We start from the raw sequence: 23,648 nt of genomic DNA, 5'->3' as shown, positions 1-23,648 counted from the left end.
TTATTTAAATAAATAAACCACCACTTAAAAAGTTCTTTGTTTTATGTTTTCCTATTAGATAAAAATGTAGATAGGCAGATACGAGTAAATCGGTTGATTGTTTGAAACAAAACATGTTACCTAATGAATATGATATTGATATAGGAATACAGTAATAACCTTAAAAAATACTTGGTAGGTATTTAATTCATCATCAAAACAAAAGAGAATCGAATTGGATTTTTTTAGAACGCCACAATCACTCCTGGACTACTAAAACTGTCAAAATTTTTTTTTAACTTTTCTAACGTGTGTTATGAAATGAAATAAGATGAAAATTGCATAATTTATTAATTTAATAATATTTGAACACTGATAGGGACATCATCTACGTCATTATTAACTTAAAGTCAAGTAGGTACCTCTAATGCTATAATTTATTAGGTCTAAGGTAATTGTGTCCAATAGTGTCCTCGGGCAGTTTGCATTCCTTCCACGATGTAGAATGAATCTTGAATGGACCGCTACCTGATAATGTTACTGCAAAAAAAAATATTTCTTAGAAAATCATCATTAATGTTTTTTTTTTCTACTTAAAACAAGCTATCAGCTCACTCGATGGAAAGTGGTAACGTTGACTATAGACACAGTAACATGGACATAACAGAGTATACTGTGTCACCTATATTACACTTCATGCGTTGCTATTTCTGAAGACTATGGTGTTATGCCTATGTATTCTGTAATTTCAGTGCTATGACACCCATTCTTTAAACGGAATCACAGTTATGTAAACACAACTGCTTCTAGACGAATGAGACAGAGGTGCCCAAACACCTCTCTATTATAATTTATACACAAAACGATTTGTATATAAATTATAATATATATCATGCAAAAACAATACGATACATAGAAAATTATATTATTAGTATCTTTATAGTTATTTTTAATAAAACTCTTAATATATTATAGGTATATTTTTAATATCTTTCATGTACATACAGTTTAGTTACAAATTTTATTATATTAGTTTAATAGTTTGGTATCAGTATACGTACGCTTCGAACGTACACCAATTTTGTCCCTGACCAAAATAAACGACGAGAAAAGATGATAAACAGATATGTTTACCCTGCCCTTAATTCATCATAAACTGATAATGTACCACCGGATGTCTATATCGAGGATAACCAACATAGTTCATACTAGTCTTTAAAATAAGGATACAGTTGGGATATCAGTTTGAAATAATAATTTAAAAAAATCCAACATATTACTTCAAAAGTGACCTCATAGTTATTAACTGCCAATATCCAAACAACAACGGACAAAATTTTAGAAGAAACACCGAAAATGTCCTTATTTTGAATTTATTCTAAATAAAATAAAAAAAAATAATAAACTAAGATTGAGTCCCACAAAAAAATCCGACTTCAAAATAACTGGCAAAATAAACTACTACTAGGCCGATTTTAATAAAATTTCTATACGATCAATCTGTAAGTAAATATATCTTTTCCGGTAAAAAAAAATATTTCCCAAATTGTCTCTTTCTTTTAATTGTCTTTATTTATTAACCTCTATTTTTTTTTATTTTGTTGAAAATGTAAAATAATTGATTTTAAGAGAATTTCTCAATATATAATACTAATGTAAAAAAAAACATTTCCTTATTTAACTTAGAAACATTATATAAATTAGAAAAAATCTACAACTATGTTTATGAATGTCAGGAGATTATTATATTAATCGTTAAACAGGGTAAACGTCGATTTATGACATTTTATTCCCAGACAAAATTTTCCTCACCTTCCTAGGCTTTGAGTTTAACGAAAGACAATCCTCGGCGTAAACTTTGATTCGGTAATAATAAATCCATTAAAATTGCATGCACACATATATACATAGTTTAAGTAAGACGATGGACATTTTGTCCATTATTTATAAAGAGCTTTACAAAATTTTTCGATCATTACCTGACATTCCCGGGACCAGCGTGATGTTGTACTTTCCGTCATTCATTGTTAGAGGCCACTCGTCGTCGAGTGACTCCACGACCAACGTACTACTAGTCTCCGATATACTCAATGTTAAATTAGCGCCCAAGTACTTTATACCTGTAAATTATAAACACTTGTAATAAATGTACGTTATTGTATGTTAAAGGTTTTGTACAAAAGTCGTTTGCTTGGATACCTCTGTCCCATTCGTGTTTCAACCGTAAAGCAGTTGTGTTTGCATGGCTGTGTTTTGGTTTGAAGGGTGGGATATGGCGTGAATTTACAGGGTACAGAGAAATAACACCTAAGTCCTCAGGAATGGCAACGCATGGGGGGTATCATGGATGAAACAGTATACTCTGTTATGTCCATGCTATTGCTCATGTCTATAGGCGACGGTTACCACTTTATATCAGGTGGGCCATCAGCTTGTTTGCCATTCTAAATTGTATAAAAAATATATATATTTTAATGTAATAGCAACCGAATTAATTTACGTGTATTTAAGTCGCGAAAACTCGTCATGTAAGATGGATATACCATTGTTCTCAACAAAAGATTACATTAACTTTTATTTAGTAAACTTATTAAAAAAATATAAACTAGACTAGTTTCTAAACCTTCCGGGATCTTTAGTTATGAGCGGTTACGATGCGCAACGCAAGCCTTACATTGTTATTATTAAAGTAAAATATCATGTGTCTTGTTGCCTAGTAAACTAGGTTTAAAATTGCTGTACTAATGTAATAAAATATTGTATGACAGCTTTCATAGCCTTCAATCTGGTATATTTTTGTCGTAGAAATAGAATCGCAAGTACTATGTTTAATCTATAAATTAGAATTAATTATGAATTATCCTAGTGATTAAGTACAATATGGTACAATACTTATATGTGCTATCTTTATATATGTTTGATTTATTAGATAAATAGATTAAGGATAATTAAGAACTATTGACTAGTAACAAATCTAAAAAATATACAATGTTATAAAAATAAATATATATATGTAATTTTTTTTCTACAATTAAAAAATACACATGAAAAAAACTATAAATGAAAATAAGTCCAAACATATATTTATTTATATAATTTTATTGAAGTATCTATTAGCGCTAGGAAAACTAGACCTTCTCAGACTATTATACCCTAGAAAGAGTATTACCTACTAACACTGAAGAAACTAATATCTAATAACTAGCTAATTTTTTCTACTAATCCTAGAGAAACAAAAACTCCAAGGGTATAAAAACATTCCTGTAACGATTTCTGCACATTATTCGAACATAAACATTGAATATGAATGTGAAAGTGAAAAGGAAGATCTAGAAAAAGAAGAATGGACTGTGTGAAGTATGACATGGCCAGAAAAGAAGTAACTAGTGAGATGACGTCAAATAGAGATGAGTGAAAGAAGAAAACATATTACGCCGCCAAATAGATATGATAAAAGGCATAAATAAGAAGAACCTTCGAATAGACTTCAATAATATAAATTGAAATAACAAATAACGAGAACTTATTTGAAATTAAACCAATATATTTCAAATCATTAAATTGAATTTCGTGTAGGTTAACTAGTGCAACAAAGTTGAATGAATTATTATTTATCTTTGTACTTAAACAAGTAAGAGGATTATGATTTTTTTTTTTTATTACACTTAATTTTAAATAATCACTTTTAATGAATATTTAATCTTTGTCCTTGAAATTTATTTATTGCAATATTTTACCCTTTATTAAGGACATGCATTTATTGATTGATTAACTAATAATGCAGATATTATATGAGTAATCACTGCAATATTCGAGCGAAATTTTCCATGATAAGAATGTTTTGATATTTAGTCTCTACTTTCAAGAAGCGTTGTTCTTTGTAGTGGTTTAAAGATATATATATATATATATATATATATATATATATATATATATATAACCACATAGGGTCGATAATGGATATTGCTAACAATAGGGGTATCAATCTACATTCCTAACAATCCCTTTCCCCACCCCTTAAAGATATATTACCATTATTTAGAGACCCAAAAAGTCGTTATTTCGAACAGTGATCATAAGCAAAGCCTCTGACTATCCCTATAGAAATTAGCTTTAATAAAAAAAGTTTGATTTGTTTATGATAATTTTTCTTCTAAATATTATGAGATTTAAAGTTTATACCTATATAAGTATTGTTAAAGTTATAGTTTAATACCTTTTTTTTTTTACTATGTGAATAACTCGATCAACAGCGAGATAATTATAGCATTGTATCGTATTAAAGCATAATTAACCTTCCGTAAACAACTTTGCTATGATAATTATAATGATTTTGCTGTGATTAATTCTTGTGGAATTCATCACGGTGGGCTGACCTGCTTTAATCTTCACCTATCATCCTTCACGGGTACCTCGCTACCGTATACCGATAGCGCTGGCGGGGTAACCATTCCATTAAAAAAAATAAGTATAGCAGTGGAGCTGTTAAACTTAATTATAATCATTTTGCCCCTTCCCCCTAGAATTAACATTTTTTTAATAGATGGTAATGGAGCAGTAACCTCGCCTGCGCTAACGGTATACGCGGGCAAGACACTAGCGAGGAATAATAAGTGAGAATGAAAAGACAGGTCAGTTAGCTCATCGTGATAAATACACCTGGAATTTAGCACGATGGTTTCTAGGGAAGACCACATGGAGGTCGACCGAACAGGATATATTGTTAGCAATGGAATTAGTAGTCTGCATTACTAACAATCCCTTCCTCTCAGGACTAACATGTTATGTCTCCATACCCTATAATTACACTGTCATATTATATCCTTCAAACCAAAATATAGACACAAAAGACAGCTATTTGGCTGCAGAATTCCGAGAGAAGCAGAGATATTTGCTGACATTTATACAAAATTTCCACTACAAGTACAATTTCCAATTTAAATAAAATTTAGATTGATGCCCGAACTAATTGATATAAATAAATAAACCTTACATCGTAATCAGAAATCATGATATTAATCTCTTTACTTTATTTTTTTAACAATATATGAATGAAAACAATTTGTTATAATCCCTGATTAAAAATGAAAAGTAATTGTTTTTTAAAGATATCTCAAGTTACAAGTACATATATGTATATCTACAAGCAAAAAACTCATTTGTTGATACTATCAAAGTTAAATTTACAAATTGAGAATTTTGTGTTTCCTGCTCGTACTAGAGGTGGGAAATATGTTTTTTTTTATACAACTTAGAATGGCAAACAAGCTGACGGCCCACCTGATGGAAAGTGGTGACCGTCGCCTATAGACATGAACAGTATCATGGACATAACAGATATACTGTTTCGTCCATGATACCCCCCCATGCGTTGCCATTCCTGAAGACTTAGGTGTTATTCCTCTACACCCTGTAAATTCACGCCATATCCCACCCTTCTAACCGAAACACAACCATGCAAACACAACTGCTTTACGGTTGAAACACGAATGGCAACAATATTTATATATTTTAATTACAATATATATTTATTGGCTCAATAACACGTATATTAAATTGTCGGTTATTCAATATGTAATATCGAAATAGAGCCTGATCGAAATTAATACAGATATCAGACTGGTATGGGTGATATTGGTAGGGGTGGTAATTCTTTAGTGCAGTTTACTAGGCTTATTAACATTATGGATTGATAATTGGGTCTTCTCTAATATAATTGTTACTTAGTATACATTGATGCTTATTTGTGAGAGACACACCTTTAATTGATGTGTTCATATGGCCTTAAACTTGGTAGTGAGGAGTGAGATGTTTTTGTTCAAGTAAACTTAGATTTAAGCATTTTTAATAGTAGTTTTTGACTTTTTACTTACTTATATCATTGTACATTGTCTGCTTAATTGTTGTGAGCATATTGTTGGTGTGTCTTTTATAAATAAATAAATATCGAAATGGATAATATATATACGGATAACAACCTTTTTTTCATAAATATCCAGAGATACCCAATATATAGATATCGAAGTGGTACCGATATTACCAGTTACTAATACCTACTAAAATAGACGTACATCTTTATAAATAGCAGACGTACACGAGCATAACGGATGTGCCAGGCGTCATTGCGTGCAACGATCTACCCCATTCTACCAATTCATTTAATTTAAACTATACGGCAGTACAACTATATAGAGAAATAAAAATTGATGTCATCCTTTGAGTGTTTTATCAATGGAATTTTTTATCAAACAAAGTTGAATCAAAATGTCAAAAAATGCTTGCCGCCCTACTGATAAAATGCGCTAACCGTTACCTGTAGACATGAACAGCACCATGGACTTCACAGTAGTATCATGGTCATGCCAATCGTCCCGAGGATTATGGTGTTATGGTGCTTACAAATTATGTTAACTTACAAGCATTCATCACTTTAGACTATTGAAGTATAGCAACATTGCAAATATTTATCAATTTAATGTAAAAAAAATATTTGTCAGTTTTTAAAAAAAATTAAATTGAACATTTTTTATTGAACACATCACAAACTGAATATTTCTGTTCGATTATTTAAAAAGTACTCTTCTAGCGAACTAAAATGTTAATACGCTAGAATTTTATGGTATTTTTATGGTAAAAATACATATATTTAAAAAATTGCGAAGCAAAATATGAAGTAGGTGCAAAGTTTTTAGTGATAGATTTATATGCAACATTTTTATGATTAGCTGTTTGGTTCGATAACAGGGCTCTTTTAGAATACTTTCAAAACTCTATTACTAGGTTTACATTAAATAGAATTGGGTATGGCATATAAATGCAATGTCGACTGTATTGCAGTACCTCAAGTACTTGTTTCGATCGGTGTTAGTTTTTATTCATCTTCTTGTCACTCACTTTTAATATAATACTACTTAATATACTATATATCAACATTTTCTGTTGATTAAAATAATGATAAAATGTTTTTGCATGCAGTAACGATAACGGAATTCATATTGCAAAAATGAGTTTATAATAATATTTGCGGTATCAACATATTTTTATACTCAACAATATACACCAGCCATTGCACTGATAAATTCGTATGATACACGATATTTAAATTCTTTAGCGTCTGTAGTACTATTATCCAAATATCCCTTAATTTGTATGTGTTTTATAGTTTTCTTTTTGTTACTATTGTTGTTCTTTATATACAGATAGAGGGCTTTTCCCTGGCAACGTCATACTTCTTTTTTTTTTTTACTACGAAAGTGGCAAATAATCATACAGCCTGGTCTGATTGTAAACGGTCTCTGTAGCCTATTAACACCTGCAACACTAGGGGTGTCACAAGCGCGTTGCCGACCCGAAAAATCTCCAATTTATTACATTAAAGTATTTTATTTTTATATAGTTTATACACAATACATCTTAACTACAGTGGCGTGACCTCTGTATTATAACAAAGTTACGTTTCTAAATTTATTCTTATTATCCCCCGTAGGTTGCCCTGTCTGAAAATCAACATGCTAACATAGACCACGAATGTCGTTGCACTCAACACATACTCTGCTGAGTCACTGTAATATGAAATTTTTTCCTCCTACGTATTGCGTTGATTTAGTAGTTTTAGTATTATATATATTTTTTAAACCTCTGTATGCAATATATATTATATGTATTTGTGATATAAAATAATAAGTTTAGTCAAAAAATACAAGACATTTTATATAAAATCTGATACAGCACGAACATAAAAATAATACATTGTTCTAAAAAACCTCAGTGTCAACAGCCAGTATTAAAACTGCATATTAATATATAAAGCATATTTATATTTTTTTTATTTTTTCCTTTCTTTTTTAAATAAATCATAATCAGTCAGAAACATTGAAACTTGTTTTTGACAATTAACAGATAAGATCAACGTTTGCCACACTTCGGTAAGTTAAAGTTATGAACGGTATTAAAAATTAAATGTATTTATTTTCTCACTGTGATCATTTCTTGTAATTGTTTGTATCTATAATAAGTTTACTATTGTAATCTTTTGGAGGAAACAATAAATTTATTTATGGTACAAACCTCTAATCTTGAAGTTCGTAGTATTCGGTGGTAGTTGTGGTGTATTTATCTCGAGACGATCAAGATGGATGCTCACACCTGCATAGCCGAAGATCAAGGTTTGGAGGAACCCTCCCATTCCAGTGAAAAAGTTCACCGCGCCAACATTCGGTCGCTGGAGCTCGCTCCACACCTGTTCAAAAATTCAAATTTTGAATCACACATTCTTAAATTCAAATCGAATAAGTGAACTTTAAATGAATTATTCTCCCACGAAACTAAATATTTTCACCAAAGGATGACACGCTCCTTTGGTGTAAATATTTAATAGCGATGTTAAAAAATATTTTTGTTTTTTTTTCAGTTGAAATTTGAACAAAAGATATGCTTTAAAATTTGAGTATATAGAAATTTTATTAAAATCGGTTCAATAGATTAGTTTTTAAATCAAAACAACTGATTTAATTATTTAAACACAGATTAATTATTTTATTTAATATTATTTAGCATTCAGTATTACCTTAAAAGGTTCTCTAACATAGCCTTGATAACTTTTGTTGAACATATCGTTTGCCTTCTTGTCATCCTGCAGACGCAAGTGTCCTATGGTATGCATGCTCCACGTCATCGCGGGCCCAGAGCTACGCGTCACAGACTCGTAATATGACAGATCGTTGACCCTAGTCGACCTGAAATTGTATAGAACTCCTTCAATTTATAATCTCCTGGTTTGTAAATTGCAATTACAAATAATAAGTTCACGACGATAATCCCTAATCAAAGTGTTCAACACAGTGACAACTTGGCCAAAAAGTAATTATGTATTTTCAACCGACTTCAAAAAAGGATGGTTTCAATTCAGTTATGTGTCATTCTTTTATGTTTGTTACGTCATAGTCAGTTTTAAAACGATCTGAAAAATTCTTTTATTTTTATTTTATAACAGACTTTCAAATTGGCCTATAGAAATTTTATCAAAGTCGGTCCAGCAGTTTAGTTTGTAAATCAAATTAACCCTTCTTCGTATTATGGTGGAAATTTAATGTTATGACAGCATAACATTGAATGTCCAAAATTATATAAAAGAACAAGTTCACTTTAAATTGATCGTGTCTGGATACCTTTTTAATGTCCATTGCAAAAAAAAAAACATAGCTGTCAAATTTATTTTTTCAACCGTTTTTTCTTTAATTTTGAACAAGAATTATACTAATTGATTTATTTCACCAATAATAAAATCATGCAAAGAAGGGTCAACTGGTTTTGCCACACAATGTTTAGGAACACAATCTTCATTAATTTATTTTTTGTTATTAATATTACCTTCCTGTGAGAATTATTTATCGTAAAAATACAGTCCATTTATATTTCAAGCAAGCCGCTGTTTATTTTATCCAATACAAAGAGCTGATATAATAAAAAAAAAATTAGGAATAATAATAAAAAACCACCAACTTACATGTTCATGGGATATTGCAATGGAAACCCTAGTAAAACCACGTCTGCTTGTTTGATTTGTTCGCCCCTCTCGTACCCTGAGAACTGTGGGTGATAATCCAAAGTTTCATCATAAGGCAATGCTAAGCTCCAAGCGATATCAGCCCAGTGGTCTGGATCTTTCGCCATGTAGTACGATTTACAAAGACACGCCACGTATCTGAAAAGTGTAATGAAAACTATTAATTTAGTAGTCAAATCTAATTACAAGGGCAATGTAAACTATTCCAGGTTTTGTGGCCTAAGAATATGTTTTTTTTTATACAACTTAGAACGGCAAACAAGCTGACGGCCCACCTGATGGAAAGTGGTAACCGTCGCCTATAGACATGAGTGCCATGCACATAACAGAGTGTACTGTTTCGCCCATGATACCCCCATGCGTTGCCATTCCTGAGGATTCAGGTGTTATTCCTCTGTACCCAGTAAATTAACGCCATATCCCACCCTTCAAACTGAAACACAGCCGTGCAAACACAACTGCTTCACGGTTGAATGTTTACGATTACTGTAATTTACCAAAGACCTTAAACAAAAGTCGTCCGCATATCCCTGTCCCATATTTTTTTCTGCAATGAAGCAGTTGTATTTGCATGAATGTGTTTCGGTTAGAAGAGCATATGATATGACAGTGAAATTATGCCGTAAAATCATAGTTTTCAATAATGGCATGGAATGATTGAGAAGTATCATATGCATTACAATCACAATTTAGGCACTTTGTGATACCTATGTTGCTATTCAAGACTGGCAACGATTATCACTTTCTATCAGGAGGGCCTTCAGTTTGTTTGCCATTTTAAATATTATAAAAAAGAAGTTAAAAATCTTCACACAATATCCCTTAGTAATACCAAAACAACGGAGCAGACAAAATAATACCAAAAAGTCCCTTGCATTACCTAGCATAAATTTTCCGAAAATCTATACGCCGATTTCGGATCTTAATCCTCCTTTAGATAGCATATCGACTATCAAATTACGGTTATTTAGACTTCGTCGATACTTGTGAGTATTTGTTAGGTCTTTTATGCACTTTTTTAATTGTGTAGGTACCTATATTACGTCAATCGTTCCTTTGATATTTTTCTACATGTTCAAATAAAAAATTTCTTGTTCTTAGGTTAAAACCAACTTTCTTCCAACACTTTCTTTCAAACCTATTTTATCTGCTATTGTACTGTTGTATTACGAAACGTACAGCTAAATGCAGTATAGGACGACATAGTGGGAGGCCTATGTCCAGTGGACGCATAATGACTGAAATGATAATGACGATGACGATGATTATGAAAATATTCTCATGTCAATATTTAGGACTCGGACTTTTTGTAGGGAACTTCGACGTGATCAAAATAATTTCTGTAAAACACTTCACGTTTACGGATTCTGTAACGAGAATTGCCTATAGATATGAGAGCCAGTGAGTCAGTTTCTTTCTATTAACTCTTCATACGACAACTTTCACATGATAAACTGAGAGATTCAATTTAAATAGATTACCACATACTGTGCCAAATAAAGTGAGTATCCAGCCACGACGTTTGTAAAAGCAGAGTTTGTGACATTGCTGTGATCCTCGTCTGGTCCCATCACACCTACAAACAAAATAAGAATCATAAAAGAAGTAGGTGAATTAAAACATTAAGTACATAAGAGTATGAAATGTAATTACTTTCAATGTCGTACAATCCAGTATTGAAATTTATTACAGCCCGTGAAGCCCAGAAGTCTGCGATGTGAGTCACGATGGAACAGCCTCCTTGCTGAAAATATACAGTAAACTTAAAAATAAATATCAGAAGACACTATTTAATTTATACCTAGTTATTAAATAGTAAGCATGGGTAATATCCGTACCGCTCCGATATCTACAGTGAGTGTAGAAAGTATTCGTACACCTAAGGTTGTAATAAAAAAAATACGAATTTGATAGACTTTCTTTTATTTATCTAATTTAAATCAATACTATTAAATATTTTAACATTCCCGCACTTTGTTTATGATAATTTTTGTTTTTTAATAAAAAAAATTATACAACATAAAAATATTTTTACGTTAACTAAGCAAATAATGACAAACAAAAAGTATTCGTACACTTATAAAATTTGTAAGTAAATGAATATTAAAAAAATATTAATACTTTGTTGGACCACCGTTAGCATTGATGATAGCTTGGAGTCTCTGCGGCATCGAATCAACTAGTTTGAAAATATAAGAAGACGGTATTAATGCCCATTCTTCGCGAAGCGCAATTTTTAGTGTTTCTTTACTCGAAATTGGTCGATTTCGAATTTTATTATCGAGATAATCCCACACATGCTCTATAATATTAATATCAGGTGATTGAGGAGGACTCTCTAGGTATTTTGGAGCGTTAAACAGGATCCATGCTTTAGTACTCCATGCTTTATGTTTAGGGTCATTATCTTGTAAAAATATCCAATTATTGTTAAAACCCATTTGAGCTGCACTAGAGAGACGATTCTCTTTTAAAATATTAATATACGCTTTATGATCCCTAATTCCATCAATAAATGCAAGTTTTCCCACCCCAAAAACACTCATGCAACCCCATACAAATACTGACCCACCACCGTGTTTTACCGTTGGACATAAATTTTCTTTCTTATATTCCATATTAGGTTTTCTCCATACCATATGATGCCCATCCGATTTGAAAATATTATATTTCGATTCATCTGAGTAAATAACAGTTTGCCAAAAATGATTTTTTCATTAATATATTTTTTTGCGAATATCTTTTTTTCTATTAATATCATTTACCCAATACTTTTTACGCGCAGTTCTTCCATGATAATCGTTACTACGTAATACGTTCCGAACGGTACTGACAGAAATATGGCAATCATTGATATTATTAATTTCTTGTAACACTCGAGGGGCACTAATTTTTGGATTTTTTTTTACACAATAAAATTTTCCGATCCAATCGAGGCGTATTTTTGATGGACGCCCCACCTCTGGGTTTGTTTTTTAGTGTTTTAGTAATAGAAAACCGATCAATTACAGTCTGTACGGTTGAACGTGGTCTATTGACAAATTTTGCAATTTCACATAATGATTTGCATTGATTATGCAAATTAATAATTATTTTTCTCTCCTCTTCACTCGTTTCTTTTGCTTTACGACCCATTTTTGTAACTAAACACGTCTATACTTGTCACGAGCGCAACTAAAACGTCTAATATCTATACCTACGTATTAAAAATGACCTTGGCATTGTAGGCATATGAAAAATTCGATTGAATAAATGATTTATACAGAATTTCATTTAAAAAAGCATGAATGTACGAATACTTTTTGTTTGTCATTATTTGCTTAGTTAACGTAAAAATATTTTTATGTTGTATATTTTTTTTTTTAAAAACAATAATTATCATAAACAAAGTGCGGGAATGTTAAACTATTTAACAGTATTGATTTAAGTTAAATAAATAGAGAAAAGTCTATCAAATTCGTATTTTTTTTATTATAACCCTAGGTGTACGAATACTTTTTACACTCACTGTATATATTGGGTTTCACTGGAAATTGATGGCGGAAAAAGGTCATCGTCTATACCAGCCAAATATCTCCATTCGTTTGAATTGGGTGCTAAATTTCAATATTGGATTTTATATTGGACTACCAATATATAACATATCTTTTATCGACCCAATATGTAGATATTGTAACTATAATATATAGATATATTGTATATAACTCATCTCTACTAAATAGCAATTAAGTTATGGGCCCATCAATTTCAAGTTACTAACCGTCGCCAATAGACAAAAACAATGCCCATAATAACCAATGATGCATTACAATTCTAAGGACTAAGAAGTTATATTCCATATGAAACATTAAACTAACATTCAAGTCAATATTCTTTCAGAACTAAGCTGAAAATAAATAAGCAGTAACGAATAAATTTTGATTTATTCGTTTCATTCTACCATTTAAATGATTCCTTATACATTATTCAAACACTATGAAAATATACTCGTACCTTTAACCATTCCTCGTCTCTTGTGGTGGCCAGGTATTGGCGGGCTGCGTATGATATGCATCCTGTTATGTGTTGCTCGAACTCTGCTACCTCTGGACAGCACGGTTGCGTGACTTCGGTACCAGTGTATGCGCTCTCCCATGGAAACCTTAGCAGATAATTGGAAATCAAACATACGAATAGATTCTCTTTGACAAAAGGATGATAAGAATATAGCTCCTCTTAATGATATGAAGATAAGTCTGCAGTCTTATATACCCCTAAGATATTGGACATGATCATATATTTTTTTATACCACTGAGGTGGCAAACAAGCCCCACCTGATGGTAAGGGGTTACCGTAGCCTATGAACGCCTGCAATACCAGGGGTATCACGCGCGCATTGCCGACCCTGAAGAAACCTCTTTACCTCCCTTTTGAAGAACCCCATGCTGTAGTCTCTTGGGAAAACCTCGGCAGGGAGCTCATTCCGTAACCTGAGTGTTCGTGGGCGAAAACATTTCTAAAACCGCGTTGTATGCAACCATTTAGGCTTTATTTATTATTATATTCTACAGAATACTAGATAGTTTTCTAATTTTTTATAATGGGTTCAAGTCCAATTCGTTCCCGCCTATCTTTTGGAATGCTAATTATTTTTTTTTCTAATTTTATAAATGTGAAAGTGAGTGTTTTTGTTTATTACCTGTGAACGCCTTAACGGCCTAACCAGTCACTATGAAATTTGATGTGTACGTATCATATAAGATGTTATGAACATAGGCTACTTTTTATCCCGCTCACGCAGATAAAGTCGCGAGTGAAGTAATAAATTTATATCATAAGATGTAATATGTTACAAGGTATGAATATTTATTTTTAATCTTTAAGACGTTGTAAAAGATGGTGAAAGATATAAAGTAGGATACAACACTATAAGAGAAGGAAAACTCAAAATACCGAATTGACTGGCTAGCATGGTATGGTCAATGGTATATGGTTAATATTCTCCTATTATAAGGAAAGGTTCCTTTCCAATAGTGAGACGTTTATATGTCAAATTTATGTGACGAAGTAGTACTGTAGATCTTCTGGAAGGTCCACGCATCATGTTCGGTAACATGCCACTAATTTTTACCCGTGACTTCCTCCGTATGATGCGTATACACTGACCAGGAGAAGAGAGAATGGAAGAGGTGCATTCCATTTAGTACGTGTGCACCAAATTTCTCAGTGATTGATTAAGCTATTAAAGCTTTAAGAGGTAACAAACAAACACACTTTCATATTTATAATATTAGAAAAAATATCAAGTTACGACATCACCATCGGCGGTATAAATAATACCTTCGCTTATCTACCTTAGAGCTCTACGCCCTAGCTGTGGGAGGTTAATTAATCTTGGAATATGACATTTAAATTTTATTACTTACGTTCGGTAGATAATCTATGGTAATAACAATCAATATCTAATCAATTACGATTATAACGATAACAACTAAATATAATGAAATCTTTGTTGTGAAAGGAATCGGTCATTTATTATCGAGCAACTTGTTTTTATTGGGGATTAAATCGTCAACTATTTGATGTGACTATCATTTCACTTGTACCTATTTTTACGTAAGTATGTATGTATGCAAAATAGAGATACAAGAAGAAAACTACTAGAAGGGGGTTTAAATTCCAAAATTCAAATCATCCATCAGATCATGAAATATTTGGGCTTTTAGTTTAACGTTTTTAATAGTTATAATAATCTAAATATTGATTATATATAATCTATATATATATATATATATATATATATATATATATATATATATATATATATATATATATATATATATATATATATATATATATATATAATTATATATTTAATTATATATATTATAGTAGTAGTTGTATAATAGATATTAATTGATTTTTAAGCGTATTTTAAAGCAGCCAGGTTATAAATTTTTCTTTATTCTTTTATATATCTTCTCATTTGTAATCAATAAGATTCACTCATGTTAGTCCCAAATTAATTTGGATAGGATTTATTCCAATCTTTCTTTGTTAAACAAAATCTGCTTGTTTCAGTTTTATGCAATTTGGTCTGATGCAAATGTAGATGTTGATGTATGTAGATGTAAATGTTGATGTTATGAAGTACATATAACTAGCTCTTTTCCCTCAACTTCGCCCCCGTGAATCAACATATAAAGTATCCTGTATTAAGTTTTTACTTAATATTAGCATATAACTTATATATTTAAAGGAATATAGTTAGAATACAGCATAAACATATATCAAATATCAATCAAATCTATTTAGCGCAAAAGAGTAACAAACATCCACTATTACATGATAAATTTACGATTATTATTATAATACTATTATTATTTTATAAGTTTATTCGTTCTCTTTTTGATATTTTAATGGCTCGATTAGCCTTCGTGAAATGTGCTTACATGTAGTAGTTTTTTTAATGGGTGATAATGTAATGTTAACGCCACTGCACTATCGATATACGCTGGCGGGACTCCAGTGATGATGAAAGCAGGTCCGTAAGTTCATCGTGACGATTTTCACTAGTCATTTTTTTTATACCACTGAGATGGCAAACAAGCATACGGCCCACCTGATGGTAAGTGGTTACCGTAGCCTATGAACACTTACAATACCAGGGGCATTACGCGTGCGTTGCCGATCCTGAAGAAACCTCTTTACCCCCCTTTTGAAGAACCCCATGCTGTAGTCTCGTGGGAAAACCTCAACAGGGAGCTCATTCCACAACCTGAGTGTTCGTGGGAGGAAAAATCTCTGAAACCGCGCAGTACGCGACCATTGAGGCTGTAGGACATGAGGATGAACTCCCTGTCGATGGCGAGTCGTACGATGGTAGAAAGTGGCTGTGGTTCGATAGTTTCCAAGGGAAACCGCGTGGAAGTCGATCTAATAGGGTGTATTGTCAGTAACGAAGAAATTAGACCCCATTACTAATAATCCCTTTCGCCCTTTCATGTAATACTTAGCACCAAAACGTTTGGTTACCTTTTAAGAAAGCTAGATGCACAATCTAAAATAATCCTTACTAATCTACTCATATCATATAAATGAGACTGCTGAGCGACTGACTGACTAACCCATATATAAATGCATAGCCGAAACCACTGAATCTAGAATCCTGAAACTTTGCAGATAGATTCTTTAGTCTTTAGTAATATTATAAATGTGAAACTGAATTTGTGAGTTCGTTTGTTTGTTACCTCTCGGTACTTCATTGGCTTAACCGTTAACTATGAAATTTTGTACAATAGTACTATTAAGGATGAAGAAGAATATAGGCTACTTTTTGTCTCGGTTAGTGAATGTATCCCGTGCATGTGGACGAAACTATGGGTAAAAACTAGTTTAGAATAAAAGTTTCACCTGTATCCCTTGTTGCCGGTGATCTTAGCGAGCTCAGCGGCCACGTAGGCCATATCCAGTCGATACTGGAGCAGGTCATGGGCATACCGAGGGTACAGGAGCAAGATAGATGGAAACATCCAGAATTCCGTATCCCAGAAGTTGTGTCCTGGAATGGAAATAAGTTGGACTCTTACCGTGATATTTTTTTATCTTTCTAAATAAATAAATATTAACATCCCCATTACTAACAATCCCTCTCCCCCCAGTAGACTGCAGTAAGCTCATTATGATGATAATGATAAATTGAGATACCTTCATAGTCGTCGAGCAGTGAACCCCCTCTCGCTAGGCCTGTTGGGCTGAGACCGTAGTACTTCTCTGGCGGGTGATAAGTGTGCTGGGACGGCAGTGAGCTCAAATAGTAATACCAGATTCCATTTACTATTTTAGACTGTAATATAATGAACACTATTTAAATAAAACCGTTTAAAAATATAATTATTGTCATACATAATAATATATACTTATTATTATTATTAATAAATAACCGAAACTAGCTACAACCCAGAATATTTACATATAATATTTCATGTATGGATAATCTAAATGATTGGAAACTGTACGAGAACATAGTAAATTATATTATAATGAAAGAAAATTATTTATACGTATTACATTACAGTATTATATTACAGCTCTTCAATTTAAATTAAATGTTAACCGTTCCCGCCATTTTTTCAGTCCAAACCCACAGTTACAGAAAAAGTAATCACTATTACTTATTCTTTAACTGTGTGTTATTTAAGAGTTGGTACTGTCCTTATGTTAATGAAATTTGGTAATAAATCTATGCAAACATTTATAAATATTTACATAGTAAAATGGATAAATCTATATACTATCGAACAATTACTTATTATACAACTCTATCCGAAATATCAATATTGATAGGTATCATACTATTATGATAGGCTGAATTTTTTATAGTAGGTAAAAAAATTTCAAATTCAAAGAACTGAACAAAAAAACATGAACGAAATCTACATACATAGATTTCGCAAATGTTTTTTTTTAACAAAGTGATGCTGATAAGCGATGATGTATAAAACCTATGTGGGTATAAATAAAAAATACTTCTTAATTTAATTTTTAACCTGCTTCAAATTTAGAACGTACAATAATTCTTGCCAGTATTGTGCACAATTATTATTTGAATTTGAGAAGAACTTTTTTTTATTTATTAACATCTTTATCTTTAAGAAAAATAAAAGAAGTCACTTACCAAATGCAGATTTCCTTCGATGTGGACACCAGCCTGATGGTACAGAGATTTCCAGTGGTCCACGTGCTTCTTATATAATTCTTCGCCGTCCTGCTGTAATACTTTAAACATTTACCATAAACGGATAAGTATCGGAGGTAATGGGAAAAGTTCAAGTTTATAGATAATTTTCGATTGACGATAAGTATCTGAGAGATAGATAACAATATATCTTCTTCAGTGAGAATAAAATTAGGATAGACCCAAGACAAAAGTAAAATCTACAATATGATGTTCTATAATAATATAAAGTTTATTTAAACAATATGATACATTTGCTAATTCTGAATCGATTTTGATAATAATGTATTTAATCCATAAAATTTACATGTATATTAATTTTCTCACAAACTGCTTAACTGCTTATTTAATAAATAAAATATAGTATAAAAAATTTAATTACTAAATCTTAATTAAATTTTTTATACTATTTTGATATAAATATTTGTGGGTCGCTCTATAAAATGTAACATACGTGTATAATATTATAAATATAAAAGCGAATTTTTTTTTTTTATATAACTTACAATGGCAAGCTGAAATGTCCATCCGATGGAAAGTGATAACCGTTGCCTATAGACATGAACATTACCATGGACATAACACGGTATACTGTGTCGTTACTCCTGAAAATTAAGGTATTAAGTTTCCGTATTCTGTAATTTCAGTGTCATATCCCACCCTTCAAACCAAAGCAAATCCATATAAACAACTGCTTCACGGCAGAAATATAAAGAGGACATAGGTACCCAAGCACAAATATTTTATACAAAGCAAATACCCGCTGGTGCTCTTTGTTTGTTAAGCTATAGCTCCTTATCGACTTGAGCAATCACTATGAAATTTGGTATGCATTTACTGTATAGGACAAAAGAGGATATGGGATACTTTTTATCCTGGACAAAAACATATCTCGATCGCGCGCAGGAAATCGCGGGTAGAAACTAATCTTTAAATATATACACAAAAAAAATCTCTTAGTAAATACTATTTTATCATAGTTAGCGTAAACAAAAATATAAAACGTTAAATGTCCATTACAAAAACACATGATTATACTATATCTATGAAGATAACAAAAATATGTAAAACAATCACTAACCTTCAATAAATTCCTGTCTGGCAATAGTTTTATTTTTATCCACCGTCATAACAAACGTAAAGACTTTAGAACCATGCTGAGGTACCACCAGGTAATCAGGCACTGATGTCCAATAAGCACACACGTCTACCGGCAACGGCTGATACGAGGGGTCTTCGGGATCCTTGGTAGACCCGCACGAGGACCAAATTGTACGACCGTCATAGATCTCCGGTACTGGAGTACGGAACTCTATATCTTCGCTGCTAGGTCCAGATATCTGTTTTATTGCTATCCATATTTCGTGATGAATAAAATTAGGATCTGTAAGAAATCATTTTACAATATTCTTAATTACACTAAAATGTGTACAATAATAATCACAATTAAAAATAATGTAAGCAAAGGTGAACTTATCTCTAAAATATAGTAGATCTACTTTATTTTAAAGATTAATATACTTTCAGTCAACCCAACAGTTATTTTATCAGACAAAATATTCTAACTCCAATACATAAGTTTAGGAGATTTTTTTTACATAGAACATTCTCAGAATTAATTGAAATTGAAATCATTTATTTGCAAGGTACATTTTTATAGGTGTTACTTTACAAGAAAAATAGTCCAATCTTATTCTGCCATACTGTAGGCGTGCAAATATAAAAACTTATTAAACAAAACATTAAAATAATTTTATCATAATAACATAAACATTTGCAATAATATTTTGTATAAGACAAATCTATTAATATCATGATAAAAATTATAATTTATCTAATAAAAATTATAATTTATTTTATAATTAATATAATATAAAAATTATATTAATTATAAAATATATATATATATATATATATATATATATATATATATATATATATATATATATATATATATATATATATATATATATATATATATATATATATGCTAGAAAGTTATAGAAAAACGCCTACTTAGAAACGAATAGCAAACAGTATTTCTCGGTACTTAATCGTGTATAATCACAGTAACAGTGAGATGCGGTGATGAACTGCGGTGAAGTGATAGTTTAGGCTTAAGAAATAAAGTACAATATTTATTTTATTGCTCAGCACAATTATTCAAACACTTCTTGTGCCAAAAGCTACCGTCTTTTTCTATTTTTTGTTATCTACAGGTAGCTTTAACGATAAGTCTGTTTTATATACTTCAGAAGTGTAATATGTATATTTTTTTATATTATTCTTTAAGTTTTGCAGATAAATAAAGAAATAAACTTAGATAAATGAAAAAATCTATTTGATATATTAAAAAAAGTATATGTTTAAGTTTGTTCGTATTATGTAAACTTTACAGTTGCAGTTTGTAGTTGCATAGCATGTAAAGTATTTATTAACTCACCATGTGGTTTAGCGACCACTTGTATTTGATTCACAATAGCTCTAGTGTAAAACCTATGGGCGTATATTCTCTGAGTGACGATCGATCTATCTCGGTCGACCCTCACTTTGAAGGCGGCTTCCCTTGTATCCAAACTGTAGACTGGACGGTACGGCATGTGAGTTAGCGTCGAGTTCAACCGTATGTTGGCCCAACTGGGTATCCTCGCTCGGTGACTCTCGCCTTTTCGTCCGTTATACAATCCGTTCATGTATATTGTGTCACTAAATATGTTCGTAGCGATATGACCATTGCCGATGGAGGGCATGAAGCGATCATCTGATGGTAGTCTGTAAAAGAGATTAGGGTTGCCTTTAGGGATTTTGTCAGTAGCTGCCACACTCGGCAGGTGGATTGGCAACCGCAGTTAGGTTTTGGAAATATTTTAAGAGGGACGCTGCTGCCCATTCCTCGACCATTAAGTTCCCTTAGTTACCTCTTACGACACTCACGGAAAAGAAAGGGGTAGCCGATCTATGCCGGGACCACACAGCAAGGTCAAAAGATAAATTAGAGAAATGGCACCTCAGAATTGAGCCCATAGTTTGAAATTCTAAAAAAAAATTAACCTTCTAATATGCACGACAATATTGCATTAATAAATTTATTGAACTCAAATAGCAGGCCTGGAAAGAATAGATAGTTAGTATTGGGGAAGTTAGTGCCCATTGCTGTCAATATACCCTATTAGGTTGACCTCCACGCGGTTCCCACTGGAAACTATCGTGACAAATTTATCGTTGAATTCATAACGTTGACTGCCCTGCCTTTTCATCATCACCAATCATTCTTTACTGGTGTTCCACCAGTGTATACCTATAGCACAGGTGGATTTACTATTTCATCAATATCCATTAAAAAAAATACCACGCCTAGAATATTTTTTTGTTGCTTAAGAAACATTTTGATGCAAAAATTTATGCAGGCGCTAGTCAAACAATGTCTACTGTATATATTTGTAATTCTATTCCATTTATGTTAAAAGCAATCTCTAAATCAATAAGTATCTAAATAAGTATTGTAATATATAATTTAAGTATATAACAATATTTAATTATTAAATAAAATAATTAATTATTAAAATTAATCTTACAGGTAATAACAGAATTTTAATAAACTCGGTCTAAAGTACTATCATAATAATAATATAAAAGGCATAAGAGATAACTTCTTAAAGGTGATAACGTATGAGGGTTGCTATGGGCGATGCAGTATAGAATATAGTTATAAGAAATTTTACACTACCTTTCACATTTCATGCATATACACCGAATCCGTAGCATGTTAAATTCACTCCCAAACATAGATTAACCGACAGATTGAGTCAAATCTAGTCAGATTCTTGTTTTCTTCCACTTTCGCATTAGATGTGTGATCCGTCATGCAAGATCAAGTTGATTTCTTTAATATACTAGAATAAACAGGACTTTTTAACTTATATTAACTTACTTGTGCGTAGAAAAAATGTAAGGATCATCGCTAAAATCTTCAGTTTCATCCGAAGCGTTATCAGCAGCTAATCGATGCGCTGTTCTCGTGGACAATATTATTACAACCACGGCCGCTATTCCCAAAACACCCAACATCGCTGCGACTTGTTTGTTTCGCTTCAAAAAGTACCACATTAATACCGGCACTGCACTAACACTGGTTTTTGAAAATAGAACTGGTTTTCACCACAGAAAATTTAAATAAAGAATATTATGCTAATTTGTATGTTTTTTTTTGTTAAGTGCTAGGACATTGGTCAACGGTCAGTCGTGCACAGCTCACAGAATCACCGTACAGATTACACGACAGCCGACATATCTACTGATGTGACACACTTTATTGTTCTAATAACAATGTTATTATATTATAGGGTTGCCTTTATCTGAGCATCCTGCAGTATGACATCAGCGACAGCGCTTAATTCATTATTTATAATGAAAAGAAATAATCTTAACAGTAATTAATAGCAACATTATGGTTCAAATTCTAGTTTGCTTTCGCTATTGTGAAGTAAATTGAATAAGAAAAAATACTGTAATTTATAGTGCAAGACTACTTCATTCAAGTATTAGCTGTTACCGTGGTGTTGCTCGTGTAAACGTTTTGCGCAGGAATTAGAAAAAGCCGTTCTCTTTAAATGAATACACTACGGCACTTGCTAGTAAACGGTATTTACGATTTTGACCTAGTTTTAAAGTATTGCAATTAATTTCGGGATTGTTTTAATAGATTAAAACGTATGAAAATATTACTAAGACATCGACAGTATCACTAAAATCAGCATAAAAACTTGCATGATACTGCTATTTTTTCTAATTTAATGCAATGGATTGCAAAATTAAAGAATTATATGTGAAACTACATGTAAGTTAACTCAATATAAAATTTCCAATAAAATATTTCTTTACATTTTATGCAAGGAACACATTATCAAATGTCTTTAATGTAGGCAACCCTAAAAATAGGTAGCTAGAGTCATCGTCTAATTCAATTGTCGCTTCCTCATTGTATAAGTGGATACAACCAGTGTTTAACATGTAAGACAAGACAATACCAAGTTCTTAAGATCAAGTGAATTAATTATACTAACCTGCCTCAGTTCACTGACCTTTTCCAACTAGATAATGTTCACATAGACCACAAATTAATAATTAATTTTTTTGTCTTTGTATATTTTCTAATAATTCTTTCAATTAATGAAATAGTTTAATTGTTTACAATTATTACATAAAATTTATTTGCTAATTATTTAATAATAATAACACAATACAAATATCTAGTAAATATTATTGAAATCATTCAGACACATTTTTAATAACTTGGCAAAAAAAAATTTAAAAATTTGATAACAATTTTTAATTACTTAATGTTTACTTTTGATGGAAATATAAAAAAAAGAAAAAATCTTTATTAT

At 31.5% G+C, this 23,648-nt stretch overlaps 1 protein-coding gene across 1 annotated transcript; it reads right to left on the bottom strand.

Moving 5' to 3' along the window:
- Positions 1-317: 317 nt before the first annotated feature.
- On the bottom strand, positions 318-22,570 carry LOC113516859 (protein-glucosylgalactosylhydroxylysine glucosidase). The gene is made up of 14 exons (XM_052902671.1): positions 22,193-22,570; positions 20,705-21,033; positions 19,343-19,645; positions 18,202-18,302; positions 17,232-17,370; positions 16,938-17,085; positions 13,538-13,685; positions 11,198-11,288; positions 11,033-11,120; positions 9,485-9,682; positions 8,546-8,714; positions 8,047-8,218; positions 1,959-2,099; positions 318-519 (listed from the first exon to the last, which is right to left on the bottom strand). The coding sequence occupies exons 1-14, from the start codon at positions 22,366-22,368 to the stop codon at positions 410-412; spliced, it is 2,313 nt and encodes a 770-aa protein (XP_052758631.1). The 5' UTR covers positions 22,369-22,570; the 3' UTR covers positions 318-409.
- Between the last annotated feature and the right edge of the window lie 1,078 nt (positions 22,571-23,648).

This window comes from Galleria mellonella, unplaced genomic scaffold (genome assembly GCF_026898425.1).
Source record: "Galleria mellonella isolate WM207_F2 unplaced genomic scaffold, CSIRO_AGI_GalMel_v1 utg93, whole genome shotgun sequence".
Lineage (NCBI taxonomy): Eukaryota > Metazoa > Arthropoda > Insecta > Lepidoptera > Pyralidae > Galleria > Galleria mellonella.
Note: the sequence above shows the minus strand (reverse complement) of the source record. Positions and strands in the feature narration are given on the sequence as shown.